The 17,226-nt window shown below is 34.2% G+C and overlaps 1 protein-coding gene across 1 annotated transcript in view; it reads right to left on the bottom strand.

Annotated features, from left to right (window-relative positions):
- Positions 1–14,618, bottom strand: part of LOC140445666 (vanin-like protein 3) — a 31,925-nt gene extending 17,307 nt beyond the window's left edge. The window contains exons 1-4 of the mRNA XM_072537904.1: positions 14,421–14,618; positions 11,632–11,766; positions 9,682–9,965; positions 4,943–5,157 (exon numbers count right to left, since the gene is read on the bottom strand). Of these exons, the coding sequence (XP_072394005.1) occupies positions 4,943–5,157; positions 9,682–9,965; positions 11,632–11,766; positions 14,421–14,483 (697 nt within the window). The 5' untranslated portion in view covers positions 14,484–14,618. The remainder of the gene's footprint in view (positions 1–4,942; positions 5,158–9,681; positions 9,966–11,631; positions 11,767–14,420) is intronic.
- Between the last annotated feature and the right edge of the window lie 2,608 nt (positions 14,619–17,226).

Raw genomic sequence — 17,226 nt, forward strand, 5'->3', positions numbered from 1 at the left:
GCTCCAGCCAATCAGTAAATATATTGCTCTCAAATCACTCAGAAGAACTAGCGTTATATCGACTTCCTTTTGGCCCATTTTCTGTTCACGTGCTATACATCTTGCTGGCTCGATAAACAATATATGAAGGCAACAGTTCTCCAGCCGTATTTTCTGCAAAAATAACGGAAATTGATGTCTTCGATGCATTTCGAATTAATTCAGGATACTTGCAACCTTTCTTCACGAGTACCCTCTTTTTTCCTGGATCATCCGTAAGGTTTGTTTTGTCAAAATTCCATATGTTCCTTGAAGGCACATATGGAACCTTCCTGATGCAACGAAGCGTCGGGATATATCTGGATGTCTGTTGATAAACGATTTGACCCAGACTAGGCAAATTATTCTGGAAAATCCCAACTTCCCTACCACATCTGTCCAAATAATCTTTAATAATATGACGCAATTCTGTTGTATCTACAGGAAAGCCAAATATCCCAATGCAACAATACACTGAACAAAATCTTCTTCTTCTTGTAAAGAAAATATGGGCTGTTTTCCAGGTTTCCTTAGGTATCTTCCTTTAAGTTTATTTAAAATTGTTCTTCTGGATATGTTGTACTTTTTCTCTGCTTCTCGGTGTAAAACACTCCTGCAATGCCTCTGCAGTGTAGTCTCCATATCTTCTTGATTCAGGTCTTCTAATGTAGTTTCTGGGCATGTCTGAAACAAAACATAAGATTACTTTCTTAGAATATATTAATTTTGGTCAAGAATATTTTTATTTTAAAATATCAATACCCATAAAAATTTACTCAAAAGCTGATAAATAATTAATAAAGAAAATTCACACATTTATGGGTTACTTTACCTCGGAGCAAAGTAGACCCAAAAACGTATTTCGGGGTTACTTTGCTCCAGTCTCATGTCTAACAAAGTGTTTTGGGAATACTTTTCGCCGGAGAAAACTAACCTCAAAATTGTTAAATTTTGCATAGCAAAATATTATATCGGTTTGAACTAATATGTAGGCTTTAAGAATATTTTTTGAGGTAAACAGCAATAATAATACAATTCACCAACTTGGTAATACTTACTTGTAAGATATTAAAGGAAATCTTCACTAAACACCAAATTTTTTGACCTAAAATTACAATGAATTTTAGAGTTTATCTTCTCTCCGCTGTTGAAAGAACTAGAGTGCACGTAGCACAGCCGGTGTGGCGTTACCGTATAGGCAAATTGTCAACCTTGAATGAACTCGTGGTTGCCTTGGGTATTTTGCGCATATTTCTAGTAGGTAATTAAAATAAACTTTTTTTCGTAATGGGGCAAAGTAACACCGGAGGGCGCAAAGTAACTCCGGTTTGCGGTAGCTTTGAACTAAGAAGGGGCGCATTTGAATGACCTAAAAATAATTTGAAATAAAACCAAAAAATACAGTTTATTATTGAAAGGACACAATAAAATATAAAAACGTGAAAAAAAGACAATAAGTACCCAAGTGCCCAAGGTATAGACATTCAAACAAGAAACTATTAATTTTTGCAAGTGCTATAATTTGAATTGTTTATAGGGTGTAATTTTAAAACTACATCGTCAATGGGGACTATCGAAATATACTCCGCTTCTGGAAAGTGAAAAGTTGAACTTGTCCCTTTACCCTAAATTCTTCTCAAAAATTTAACTTCAAACTCTGAATCCACAGTAAATATTTCAGTGATCTGTCCCACATAATAATTACACAGCTTATTTGTAACAAACTTTACTAAAATATAGTCATTCTGTTCATATTTGTCAATTTCTGTGAAGTCCTCCTTCTTCTTCTTCATGTGCCTTGTCCGTTCCGAACGTTGGCAATCAACATGGCTATTCTGACTTTGTTTACGGCAGATCTGAATAGTTCAGCAGATGACAATCCGAACCATTGCCGCAAGTTTTGGAGCCACGAGTGTCTTCTCCTCCCTGGACCCCTTCTGCTGTCTATTTTCCCTTGAATGATCAGTTGTAGTACTCTATATTTATTATGTCTCATAACGTGACCCAAGTATTCCAACTTTCTTTTCTTTATACTTATTCCTACCTCTCTCTCTTTACCTATCCGGCGTAGTACCTCTTCGTTGGTCACGTGCTCAGTCCAGGATATACGTAATATACGTCGGTAAGCCCACATTTCGAAGGCCTCTACTTTTTTCATCATTGTTGCGGTCATTGTCCACGCCTCCATTCCATATAACAAAACCGGGAATACATAACATTTCAGAAGTCGAATTTTGAGAGGTAGGGTGAGGCTTTTAGAGGTGAAAATTTGCTTCATGCTAGTGAACGATGCTCTTGCCTTTTCTACTCTTATACGTATTTCCTTTGCTTGATCCCAATTTGAGTTAACTGTTGTTCCCAAGTAGATGTACGAATCCACGTGTTCAATTCTTTCATTGTCTAATATCAGTTGCTGTGGTGGTTTTTGGGTTTTGCTTACTAACATCCATTTGGTTTTTGTGATATTTAGTCTGAGTCCGTATTGTGCACTTGTTTTTTGTATCTTACTCATTAGGCAACTCAGTTCCTCCATGCTACTTGCTAGAATCACAGTGTCATCAGCATACCTTATGTTATTAATTATTTCTCCATTTATCTTTATGCCTTCTGTGCTTTCCTCCAGCGCTGTCTTAAATACTTCTTCTGAGTATATATTAAAGATAATGGGAGACAAGATACAGCCCTGTCGTACACCTTTCTTGATCTCAATTTTATTGGTCAATGTAGATCCTACTTTCACTTTAGCTGTTTGGCCCCAATAGAGACTCGCTATTGTTTGAATGTCTCTGTAGTCGACTCCGATCTTATGGAGAACTTCAATTATCTTTTCGTGAAGTCCTCCAATTCACCTAAACTGGCATAAACGATGTTTTCATCGGATTCCGAAGTTTCACTCTGTGGTAACTCTATATTCTTTTAAGTAGTAGGAGTAGTCTTTCAAATGTTTCTTTTCATCTTATTTGGTTGCAACTTTTGTTGTTTTGGTTCTCTTGCTAGAGTTTCTTCTTTAATTTTGTTTTTTTTTTCTGGTGTTTCTGTTAAAACTCTAGATTTAACCTTTTTTCGTGCTCTAATATCATTTTTCGGGGTAGCCTTTGGGAAAGGCCGTACAATTTCAGGTGTTATTGGGGTTAATGTAGATGGAACAACTTCAATTTCATGTGCTACTGGGATTGATGTAGATAGAACAGCTTCTGTTAAGTTGTTTACATTATTTCATGGTGGTGGCCGATCAGTAACAAAAGCACAGTTAAAATCGTCATCCGAAAATACAAGACGGTTTAGGGGCCAAGTGCCCGTTTTTCAAAAACCTTCAACTATATTCATCATGATAAATGAAGACGTGTATGCAGTGTTTGTAATAGCTGCTAAGTCATGTATGATAATTGCTCGAGCAGGATGCATTATCATCCTTTCATAGCAATGGCAAGTTTTGATTTAAACGACGAATAAACCGCTACATGTAACGGTTGAAGGCGATGTGAGGTGTGAGGTGGAACAGTAACTAATACTATACCACTTTTACGTTCAAACATTATGGATTCAAGAGAACAATGAGTTTCGTCATTTTCCATCAATATTAAAATTGGGGAATCAGAAGAGCACTGTGTATAACATTTAATGTGATTAAGAACCTTAAAAAACAGTTCCTTGGTCATTCATCTAGAACTTGGCGAATTAGCCAAACGCAGGGTTCCCAAGGGAGCTCCATTCAACATTGTATAAGGAAAACGAGCTCTTGGAAATATGTACGCCGGAGGCACAGCATTTCCTAATGCATGAATTGTCCCACACATAGTGATCATGGTGTCTCTCTCTGCTGAAACTGATTATTCTATTTTTGATTCTATTTTTGATACAAAAGAAGAGGGAGATATACGAATCAATAGAAATACCAACGCAATCAATGACAAAAAAGATACGCAGAACCCAATAAAATATATTTCAATCTGATTTAAGTAATAATAAATATAACACCATAAAAAACTCTTAAAGTCATAACATATCTCCACTTTACCTTTTTCGAAAACACCAACGATCCGCCCATATAAAAATAATTATATTTTAATGACAGTAAACCATGAGATACCAGATAATATCAATTTTTACTTCTGTCAATTTATTAATGTCAGTGTCCCGTTTAACGTTTTGGTAAGTTTTATATATTTTACAATAAATGTTTGCTCCTAATCTTCTACATTTTAGAATCTTGACAAAGGCAAGGGTTTCCTGCCGAAACGTTGATTTCAATGGGCAATAAAACCTAGTTCCAAATTTAATATTACTTATTGAACCTAAACCCAAGAAGCAATCTTCAGTTTTTAAATCTCTGGGGGTCATTTCATCTTCAGCACCTTCTCTCTGTTTTAGGTTTAATACTGCTTCTTTTCGATTACTCAATTACGTTTTTCGAAACTACACAGCTTTACCTACAAATTCCACCCAACACCGTCTGAGATATGAGTTCGTTCTAGACAAAAAGTGCTAATAAACATTTTTGTATAAGATTATCTCAACTACATTTTTTGTTTGAAACTACGGCGTACTACGGCTTTTTAAGTCGATGTGTTCGATCCCCCCTCCAGCAGGAGGATGTTAGTGGAACGTCCGTGGGCAGAAGTAAATTTTTTTTTATCTTTTTTGGGGTTCCAAAATTTGTGCCAATAAGTTCATGTAGCCTTTTTTAAGTTATATAACTCTTTAACTTATCCTAAAGTGCAACAAAAATGTAGGTACAGTAAGAAAATATTGATACTGTTAGCTGATAAATATCTATGTAATTGCAATTGGTACGTGATTGTATTGCACAACTCTCTTGGTAGCGGAAAAAAGTGCGTTAGTAGGGATAATATCTAGATTATTCTTAAAGTTAATCAATTTCAAACATTAGCAAAACTCAAGAAAAATAATGCAAAACATTCACCTGTTAAATACGGAAGTTCTGATATCCAATGATTTGGGAATAAAATATTTTTCACGTTTACGTCTCTGGTCAAATTTAAAGAAGGCTGGTTAAATATAATATCAAAACAATTAAAAATTCCGAATGTTACATTATGTTTTGTTTTAATTGTAGTAATATCCATTTCTTTGGGTTTAGAGAGTTGATATTCTCCGAATAAATTCCATTTGCGATACCTAAAAGAAACTATTTTAATAATAAGTATCTGTAGGTATTATTCAAATTAAAAATTAATGAAATAATCTCTATCCTTTAATACATCTCTGTTCTTAACCCTGAAAGAGTACGGAAACCTATGGGGAAGGAAATTTTAGTGGTTATCTGTTTTTTTTAATACATAAAAATCTCATACGGATAGGGAAGAAGGTCCTAATAAGGATTCTCTTATTGTTTTTTCCAGGTATTTTCTTCTCTTTCAAGATAATTACGTGAAATTGGACATAAACTTAAATTCAACATTTTTAATAATAATGAACAGTTATTTACTTAAAAAAGCTTTGGGGAAAACAAACATTAAATATAATATAAATTTCGTGCAAATTTTAAAATTGCTTGGTGTGTTGGAAATATGGGCCCCTAAGAAAAATCACACACAAATGTTTCATTTAACAAAATAAAACATAAATAATAACTTAGTTTAGTGTTTTTCTCAACTTGCAAACATAGTTAATGTGTCCACAGCTTACATATAATTTCCAGTTTTTTCACTCGAATTCCCAGATTGCGCCAGGCCACAGTATATCGCTTAAAAAGAATTCTTTTTAAGCAATATACTGTGGCCAGGCATCACAATGTTTCGTTCACCGATTGACTTGTACGCGGATGTTTTGTCCAAAGAAGGGGTGGTTTTAATGATAGGCGACTGGTCAGGAGTGCATGCGGCGCATATAACTTACATATTACTTACATATTTATTATGCATTGAATCCAAAGGCTATCTGCTTGAAATCGCCGTCACAAAATATGCACTCTGTATTTCGGTCGTCTATTGTGTCACCTAACTTTCTCAAGGTCAACATCATCGTTATCTGGGAAATATTGTTCAGATGCTGCGTAATTTTCTTCACTGCTGGTTTTGAATGTCGTTGATTTTTTCTTGATTTTTCTTTTTTTCAGCCATGTTGAACCCGTATTTCCTGAATTTCCAAATGTTTTTCTTTGTCTGTTGCTTGGAGTTTTATCGAGAGAATTCTGTAAGTCGGTTTTGTAGTAAAAGGAGGAAATTATTTGTACTTTGGAATCTTTAGGAATGGATTTTTTTACGATTGGTATAGGGGATATTGCACAACCTACCTGCTCCAAATTCACTGACAAAGAGTTCATAGAACCATCGACGTCATGCTCCAGGGAGAATTCTCCAAGGTGACTTAAATCTTGGAGAATTCTCCCTGAAGCATGACGTCGATGGTTCTATAAACTCTTTGTCAGTGAATTTGGAGCAAGTAGGTTGTGGTTCCATCAGCTTCTCTTGCAGAGAACCAGAAGCTGTTCCTACGGGGAAAGATTTGTTGATTTCCACATCGTAGATTTCTAAACCCGCTTCCTTTTCGGATATAATGACATTTAGTGATGTTATGTTACACATATTTTCCGCTTCATATTTTTGGCTACAAAGCCTGCGTCAGAAAAAATTGTATGGTCAAAGGAATAGATTCCAGTTATCCTGAATCCATTTACGACAATTTCTCTCGACTGTGACTTTAAAAATGCCTTGCCTAATTTATTTACACGAATCCAATTTATTTTTTCTTTGTTGTAGTACGTCTTGAGGCTGTCCATGCACGTTTTATCAGAGGTTGAAGCTTATGTGTAGTATGAGAAGGTAGGGGAATTATAGAAACAAAGTTTTCTTTCGATAAATTATTCACTTCCAAATTGCGGGTGTGGCTATAATGGCCATCAAGTACTAGAACAGAAGACTCTTTTGTTGGTTTCACAAAATTTATAAAATGTTTCATCCATTCCAATGTATACAACCACTTGGATGAACCGAATATATTGACCCAAGTAGAGCAAAACGCAGTAACTGATCATTTTGATTTTTTCGGGAAAAATCAACAGAGGCGGAACAAATTTACCAACAGTACTGATTGCTACAATTAAGATTACAAGGAAACCACGTAAAGCAAATGCTAGAAACTCAATTTGTCATTCTTCTTTCCTTTCTAGGACTTGTGCAACTTTGCTCTGGACAATTAACAATCCAGTTTCATCCACAACATTCATACTCTATGGGGAGAAAAAGTTTTTAAAAAACTTCTGTAAGTTTTTTTTGTTAAAGCTCAAAGCTCTAGAAGAGGAAGTTCAAGTGGGTCTTTGAAGTGATAGAGAAGTATTATAACGCCTTAAGAAAAAGTCCAGCCAGATTCTTCCTGCAATGTTATTTTAAATTAAATACTTCTTCGTCTATTTGATGACTTATTTCGTGCTATTCGTACTCTCCTATCCTCTGCCATTCTACTAATGCGTTCGTTCCACTCCTGTTTATAATATTTGGATTGCTTTGTTTCCCATTCTGTAACCATGACCTTTACGTACTGCTTGTATTATTTCGTCTATTATTATATTAAAGAGAAGTGGACTTAACGAGTTACCCTGTCTGACTCCGCTTTGTACTGATATACACTGTATTAGTTTTCCATTTATCTTTGCCTGTATTCGATTATGGAAGTAGATGTTGTCGATAGTTTGTATAATATTGATTGGTATATTTCTTTTATACAGTAGGTGTAAGACGTCTTCAACTTGGGTGCGATCGAAAGCCTTTGTCAGGTCGTTAAAACATAGATATGCTGGTTTGTTGTACTCGATGGCCTTTTCTGTGATTTGTCTTAGTACAAATACAGCGTCTACGTAAGATATTCAGGATCTGAATCCTTATTGTTCGTCTGATAAAGTTATTAGTTTATTGATTTTGTTGGTTAGGACTTTTGCGGTAAGCTTAAGTGCGGTATTTAGTAGAATTATACCTCTATAATTGTTGGGGTCTTCTTTATCTCCTTTCTTGAACATAGGTATCATTACGCTGTTTCTCCATGCGTCTGGTATCTTGCAGTGTATTGTTAGTTTTTGTATAAGTTTTGTCATCTCTAGGGTTATACTTTCTCCTCCGTGTTTTAGAAGCTCGTTGGTTATTCCGTCTAGTCCTGGCGACTTTCTATTTTTGAGGGAATGTATGGCTATCTCTACTTCCTGAAAACTGATTTCTATTTCGTGTCTTAATTCAGGTACGTTATTGTGTTGATTATTATTTTCCTTTCCTTTAAAAAGTTCCATCAGGTATCTTTCCCATTCGTTCGCTGGTATGTTATTGTATTCCTTCAATTCTGCTATTTCTTTCCGTTAGTTTCTAATGAATCTTCATATGTTTTTGTGTACCGTAGAAGTCGCTTTCCAACCTTTTTGTAAACTGTTCCCAGTGTTCATTTTTTGTTCTTCTTACCAAATGCTTTGTTTCATTTCGTATTCTTCTATAGATGTCTCGGGATTCTGGAGTATTTAATTTTTTATACTTTGTGTAGGCCTCTCGTTTCTCTTTAAATTTCTCTTTTATTTCTTTTCTGAACCATGGTGTATTGTTGTTTCTTTTGTTCAGTATAACTTTGCGTTTTCCTAGAGCTGCTATTGCTGCTTCTTCAATGTTGTTTTTAATTTTTTCCTAGCTCGCGTTTATATCTTCGATGTCGTCTATTTATTTCAGCTGTTTTTTCTGTGCTAGCCTCCTTTGGTACATTTCTCTTGTAGAGTCGTTCCACAGTGATTCTACATTGAATTTTTTCTTGGTGATTTCCTGTAGAAAATGTTTTGGTGTTATTTTCATTCTTATTTTTGCTAGTACTAGTTTGTGTTCACTTCCTGCGTCTGCAGAGTTTAAAGTTCGGATATCTAGAATCTGCTTTGGGTGGATTTTTCTATTAGTGACTATAAAATCAGTCATAGATTTGTGCCCCCTGGAGTTTTCAAATGTACAATTATACTGGAGCTTATGGTGGATTGAGTAGCTGAGAAACCGCGTTCATGTCCACAGCCAGTCCCAAGCCAGTATTAAAAGGGAAGGTTGATGGGCCAGGTTAGCATCCTACCAATTGTAAAAGAAAACAAGGCTCAAAGAACCGATATAAAGCCTCGGAACCCAGACGCAACTGGTGATTGATCGGAATATAGGCTTTTGGTCCAAATATACACTATATTTTCAAACTGTAGGGGCCCATATTAGCCACATTGCACACGACCCCATTACGATGACAAAATTTTTATAGGTTAGCATTGAGTCGAGATGCATATGGTATGCTAAAATATAAATCCAATACATTACACTTGAACAAAAATTTTCGAAAAATATAATAAAAAAAATCGATACAAATTGGATAATTATTATAGCTTGTCGTGACTAAAGATCAGAAATCTGTGGAACGCACCAACACCACTCTGGCATATAACACAAATTCGGGTGGTCGGCAAATTAAACAACGCTTCGCATTCTTAACTTTAACCTATTTTTAAAAGATGGAGCCACTTGTCATGGGGTCCTGGGCTCCTATCAAATTTTTTATGGGAGCCTATATTACCCACAGAGCTTAGAACCTTCTCCTTTAACACATATTTCTGTATATACAGAAAACTGTGCTCACGAAACTTGCAAAAGGTAATTAAATACCAACAGCATCTTTAATTTCTCTTCAGTTAAATATAGTTCTTACCTTCCAGATAAATATCCGTTATTATCAAAGATAACAACTGTGTTATAATAAATTGGACTTTCACATGTCCCGTTTAAAGTACAGTTATCTTCTTCAATAACGTTAACTGCAATAGAGGTATTTTTTCGAATCGCAGCACACGAAAATAGTTTTAAATATTCTTTAACGCTCGTTTCTGATGAATTGCAAATTTTTTCAGATATCTTTGGAATGACTGTACTGCTGAGAGATACATTCTCCTGGTAGTATAAAGATTTTTCAGGAAAAAGGATGATTTCTAACTCCTGAAATCAAAAATTTAAATCAAAACAGGTTTAAATAAACTAAAATGGCATTTTAGGATTAAAGAAACTTATCAGAATATTTTAAAATGGACTAGGTACTAAATTTGTTGGTTGCCTAAGGTGTAGAGATGATCATTATGATCGTCATGTCAGGGGTATTAAGTAGACTTTACATTACATGATTTTATCATATGACAATATCATATGAGATTTGTTATGATTCCTCGTTTCTATGATGTTTTAAAAAATCGTGTTTATGACTTAGTTATGACTTATGATATGAGTGACAATGAGTGAGGTTTTCTTGATTTTTCTTTTTGTTTATGGTCATAGAGATATTAGACACAGTATAGGTATCAACTATTAGATTTTGAAACCATTATAATGGAAAATAAATCGTTGATTGCATTGGCTTCCCGACTTTTAATAATAACACGCCGGCAACAACTGCGTACAGATTACAGCAGTAAGAAGAAAAGATCAGACGCCTTTGGGCTTGCAGGTGGCTCTTACGAAGACATCGTGGACAGGGTATATCAAATTTAGTGTTGATATACCAAATTAAAAATAATTAATAAAGAAACTAAACTAAAAGTATGACTAAGAAGACTATAAAACACTAAACTAAGAATAAAATAAACTAAATAAATAATAAAAGAAAAATACGATACAATAGCACACATTAGATAATAGGTTCAATATGGATGCAACAATCAAAAAATTAATAAATAAATAAAGAATGTTGTCTCTTGGTAAGGGAATGTCGCTGAATTGACATAAGAATAAGGCGCGATATTTAAATATTATGTTGGTGTTACCCGTATTATTAGAGGTAAATCAAACACTCCTGACCATGGAGCTGCGCGAAGGCGGAGTCAAATTCACGTAAAGGCAGAAAGATTCTATTGTAAGTGGAATTATACAGTGCACAGTACAATGTGTTTCGCATGGAAGTGGGGACTAAACCAAATTTCGTCTACTGCGCCGTGGTCAGGAGTGCTTGCACTATCTCTACCGAAAATGATATGATTTTATCATGCGGAATAGGTACATACCTACCGTCCTATTCTCCTGTGACAAGCTATGACGAGCCGCATGACAGTGCTTATGACAAAATCATATGATAAATCACACAGTGTAAACATGTAAATTTCACTTTATGACCAAATCATATGACAAATCACATGATAAATCATGTAGTGTAAAGTGTGTATTATTAATAGGTATGTACTTAATGTATCTTAAAATAAAATATAAGATGATAAAAATCCTGTTGAAGAGTTTAATAATATTTGAAATATTAAGAAATTAACAGCTGAGGTAACAGCAAGCTCCCAAAAAACGTAAACAATATTCATGCAACTTTATTCCTTTACTAATTCTAACAACAAATTGTGGACGAATAAAAGAACATAAAAAGGATATATGAGAAGATTTGCAAAGAATGAAACAATTTTATATCATTTTATGGAATAATAAACAAAAAATGTACGTAATAACAAAGTACGTATCTGTCGTTTTTGACAAATTGTATAAAACCGCACTTACTTTTTTTTTGTTCAATAAAAATCAAGATATAATTACTAGTACTGCATATTAACAAAAACAACGTAAACCAAGGCTATAATTTTTATTACTACAATTTACGCTATGTTAGTAAACTTACCTCAGTTATGCTGTCTAAAATACGGATGTGATCTTTTGCTCTCCACATCACACGTTCATCAACTGACCAACTATAATTAAGAGAATCAGTATGATATTCTATAATTGCTGCCGTATAGTTAATAACATCAGCAAACTAAAATAAAAGGAAATTTAAAAAAGAAACCGATATAAAATGAGAAGAAACTAAATCTAGATAAAACTCTATAAAATAATTTATAAATTATATCTTCTTGTTCTTGAAGAAGTACGACAACAAAGCTTAAAAGCAAGTAAAGCGGCGCGATCTCTTAATAACACAATCTGGAAGAACAAACACCTAAGACAAGACACAAAAACAAGAATCTATAAAGCAGCAATTAGACCTATATTAACATACACGGCGGAGGCAAGACCTGAAACTTCTAAAACGAGACGACTACTAGAAACAACAGAGATGAAAATACTCCGACGAATATCAGGGAAAATCTGTTGGATAGAGAGAGAAGCGAAAACATAAGAAGAGCATACAATATAGAAGAGATAAATGGATGGGTGACAAAACGGAAACAGAAGTGGAACGAACACATTAGTAGAATGGCAGAGCATAGGATAGTACGAATCTCACGAGATAAGTCACCAAATGAACGAAGAAGTATTGGCAGATCAAGAAAAAGATGGTGCGACAATTTAAACAATTTAGGAGGCTAATATTGAAAAAGAAACATGCTTTAAAGCCTACATATAAGAAGAAAGAAGAAGAAGAAGATATCTTCTTATTCGTGTGATATCTTCTTTAGTTATACAGTAAAACTTCTGTTAATGGACACCTCTCTATAACGGAAACCTCTTCTGAACGGACAATTTTAGGTCACCAAAAATTGCATATGTGGGTAAATAGGAAGACACCTCCGATCAACGGATCCTCTTCAAAGTGACTCCGGACAAAATTTGCCTTCAGTTTTTCTAAGAAATTATTGTAATTTTACCTGCCAACCACGGACAGTCAGGTAGAGGCAATTAAAAGGTTAAAATTGGGCCTCCGGAAATCCAAATATGTACTGTAAACGCCACATAGGAAGATCCAACTTCGCGCATGTAGCGTGTGCCGACTGTATATCCGAAGAGGTGGACAGTGGTGTGATTGTGGTTTTTATATAATTAACAGCACCGAATAGTTACCGCTGCGCTACTGACAGCGTGGATAAATAAGTAAACAAGGTGCTCGGATCGAATCGGTATGAAAATAAGGATTTGCTCTGAATTTTCGTAACTGGCGCCAACTGTAACCTATTGTAGTCATAAAACTATGGTACTTATATGCTCATAAAACTAGGTACTTTAGGTGCATCGAGTTTGATTTGGAAAAACTCATTTTAGAATGTATTCATCCTTTGAACACATTTCTAATTTAGTTGTGATATTCTGATCTAAGGGTAACAATGTCTTTGACTAAAAAAAAGTTTTTAAGTTTGGAAGAAAAAATATCGGTAATAGAAGTATCTGAAAAAAATAATTATAGTGTTCGAGTATTGACCGAAAACTTTCAAATAGGAAAAACTCAATTTAGTGACATTTTAAAGAAAAAGGCCGATTTAAAAAAGTGCTATAGAGAAAGTGGAAATGTTCAACAAAAAAAACTGAAGGTGTTGCCATCGATACTATAGTGTACGATTGGTTTTGTAAAGCGAGAAGGAAGAACATTCCATTATCCGGACCGATAATAAAAGAAAGAGCTTTAGAGGCAGCGAAAGAACTCAATTTCAATTTTAAAGCTTCTAAGGGTTGGTTTGACAAGTTTTGCTTAAGACATAACATTAAATTTAGGCCAATTTCTGGAGAAGCTGCAAATGTTAAACTTGACGATGTTTCAGAACTGCCAAGTTTATTAAGTGGCTATTTACCAGATTTACCTGAAGATATTTATAACGCTGACGAGACTGGTCTGTGTCTGTATTATCGAGCCTTACCAAGTAAAACTTTTACATTTCGTAATTAAAAGTGCACTGGGGATAAATCTGATAAGGAAAGGCTGGCCGTATTATTGTGTGCAAATTTAAATGGAGAAAAAAGAAAACCCTTTAGTGATTGGTAAAAATAAAAATCCTCGATGTTATAAAAATTTTCATGTTGATAATCTCCAAGTCGACTGGTACTACAACAAGAAGGCCTAGATGACCAGAGATATCATGACAGATTGGCCGCACAAATTTGGTCCGGATTTGGCAGGACGAGAGTATAAAGTCATATTATATTGCATGCGGGTGGAAAACATGGTTTTGGGAGATGTTTGTGAAATGCGAATTAAATGTTTCAAAGCCAACTTAACTTAGATACTTGTTTGTTCTTTTTCTTCTTCTTTTTATTAATTTCTATATTAGTGCATTCGTCAATACTTCCGTTATTTGTTTTGAATAGTTAGGTTATGTACATGGTACAATGTACCATGGGTTATGTATATATTCTTCTATGAAACATCCCAAACCATAACATTTGAGTGTGTCATTCCTACACTACTCTACCTATATTGCTTTTCGATGACTAACGATCAAAAATTTCGTTTGATAGAGGTTTGTAGCAAACTTTCTGGGTATAAACAAAATTGGTAAAAGTTAGATATGATAGGTACTTATCATGGTAAAATGTAATTTGAATTGCATAACTGTATGTACCTACCTAAGTAGTATTCATAAAAACTAAATACAAGCGTTTAAATAATAATCCTTTAATACTTACTATGTAAACAAATTGGATACCTAATGTATAATTATAAAAAAAAGTATGATTCCATACAAGAGATTTTAAACTTACTGTTATGGTAGGGATGATCGAAATATTTAATATTGTCCAAATTTGAAACATTTTAAAATTCATCTTAATTATTAGATACTATCATGTACAGTACCGTAAACTTTTATATCTAAAACTTTTCTGTCTAAAACATCTTTAATTCATACTGATAAGTAAAAGATGGCAAAAGATTTTTAATTACCTAAACCGTGCATTAGATAAAGGTCAAAAAGGTAATCAGAACCGGCTTAGCCCTGCATTACGATATTTCTGTATAAGAAATTGTATAATGTATATAGAAATTTTGCATCAAGTCAAGTGATTATAAAATTTGTGTTTGTATATGAACATGTACAACTTTTTATATTGTATACAAACCATGCCTCCTGCATTTTCTCACGGATGTTTTCGTAATTTCCAATCAACCATGAAAGCAAGCACCCAACTATTTGGATAGAGTTGAGGCGACTGTCTGCGCGTCTTCGAATTTCTTTACCTTAATCCAGAAATTGATACTTACTTTGTATTAACAGAAATAAAGAAAATTCAGAAATCTTTGTGATAATTCACTCCATTTTCCAGTTATTCCACGTCATCTTTTTGGATTTTTGTATTCGATGAATAAAAGTCTACTTTCGAACAGCCATAACTTTGTTATTATTAAGTTTACGGTAATAATAAAAAGTGAATCCCTTTGTTTTATAAGCTTTATTTTATATCCAAATAGTTTTCCCAATTACATCTAAATTGTTTTAGTTATTTGCCAAAAACCGTTTAAAAACATGCTTTTTGTGATGTGTAACTTGGGAACTTTCAGCCACGAATAACTCCAAAATCTTAACTTTTCGAAAAAATTCCAAAGTAAACATTTTTATCTTAAAATTCACTATTCTAGTGACTACCATGGTTCTTTTTTATACTCTTTTTTCACCCCCGAGTTGGGGTGGTAATCACAATTTCAAGCAAATTGATGCATATAAAAAGAATTCTCAGCAAAAAACGATCATATCCTGGACTAATTAACGATTTCCGCAATCTGTTCCACCCCATGGTTCCACCAGTTCCGTAAAATAATCCGAGTCACTAATAGCTATGCAACCAGTTACATACTGTATTTATGTGACATCTAGAGAGTAATGTCTAAACTTAGGACTAAATTACTTAGTGTTATTTACGAGAAGATGTCACCAATTAAAGATTAAAGTAAGCCGCAAATATTCGGCAAAATATTATTAGTATTCTGAAATTTCAAAAATGCCAACGCCTAGTACTTATGTAGTCACTAATACACTAACTTTTGCGGCCACAAGTTAGTGTTACTCGAATTTCTAAAAAATAAACTAACGCTCTCACCAAAATTATAAATGTCATTTTTGTAAATTTTTGTACAATCTTATTTTTATTCTAAAATTGGGAAATCCAAAATTATTTGTTCATTAATATTAAATGTATTTTTTATTAAATGTCATGTGACTATCTGTGAGTGATTAGTACATTTTACTAGAAAGATGTAATAAAACATTCTATCTATATAAAGAGCTATGATGACAGGTCACACCGTTTGTCCAGTAAGGTAACAGATACAATCTATGTGAGAACGGGCCTACGACAGGGAGATGTCCAATCCTGTAATCTATTCAACATCACATTAGAGAAAATAATTAAAGAGTCAAAAGTCAACACCAGAGGAACAATAATAACAAAAAGTGTACAAATATTGGCATTTGCAGATGATGTTGATATCATACCTAGAAGCGAAAGAGGGATGATAGAAGCATTTAATGCGATAGAAAGAGCGGCACAAAACAGTGGCCTAAACATTAACGAAATAAAAACCAAATACATGAAGGCCAGCAAATCGACAGGCCAAAGAAACCTACAGAATCTGACAATAGGAGAACATCGAAAGCGTGCAAAATTTTACATATCTAGGTTCACTAGTTATCGCAGATAACAATGTCAGTGAAGAAGTTAAAAGAAGAATACATATCGCTAATAAAACATATAATGGACTAATTAAACACCTAAGATCTAACAACATCACAAGAAAAACCAAATGCAAAATATACAAGACCCTGATAAAAACCGGTCCTTGTATATGGATCAGAGACATGGACACTGTCAAAAAGCGACGAGAACCTATTAGGTACGTTTGAACGAAAAATCCTTAGACACATATATAAGGAGGTGAAAGAAAATGACATATATGGCGCAAAGGATATAATTTCGAACTATACGCAGCATACAATGAACCCGAGGTCAAACATCCATACAGATCGAACGTCTGCGCTGGATGGGCCATGTTGAACGGATGTTGTAGACTGAAACACCAAAACATATAATGAGGGAAACACCAGTAGGGAGAAGGTCAAAGGGAGGAGCCAAACTTAGATACATGGAACAAGATCTGAAAACACTTAAGACAACCAACTGGAAAAACAAAACAAGGAACAGAACAGAATGGCGAAAAATCCTAGAACAAGCCAGGACCGAGAATGGGTTGTCGAGCTACTGATGATGATGACATATGACGTATAATACTACAGGTGGCACTGGGGTTTTTATTACGGAAAGACATACAGAATAAGCAAATTATAATATTAATGGAACTGAGAGAGATGTACTGGCATATAATAGAAGTTTTTTTTTCATTTTGGGTACATTTTGTTTTTTTATGAAATCAAAACCTGCCTAATTATTCGATTCCTACTCTTCTCATTGAAAGTCGTTCACGTAGCCTAACGCAGTTCAAGATCTGGATCAGATAGTCTAGGTCTTAAAGGCATCTTTAATCATTTTAGTTTAGTAATCCTCGTATAAGTTGTTG

The sequence above is a fragment of the Diabrotica undecimpunctata genome, chromosome 7 (genome assembly GCF_040954645.1).
Source record: "Diabrotica undecimpunctata isolate CICGRU chromosome 7, icDiaUnde3, whole genome shotgun sequence".
Lineage (NCBI taxonomy): Eukaryota > Metazoa > Arthropoda > Insecta > Coleoptera > Chrysomelidae > Diabrotica > Diabrotica undecimpunctata.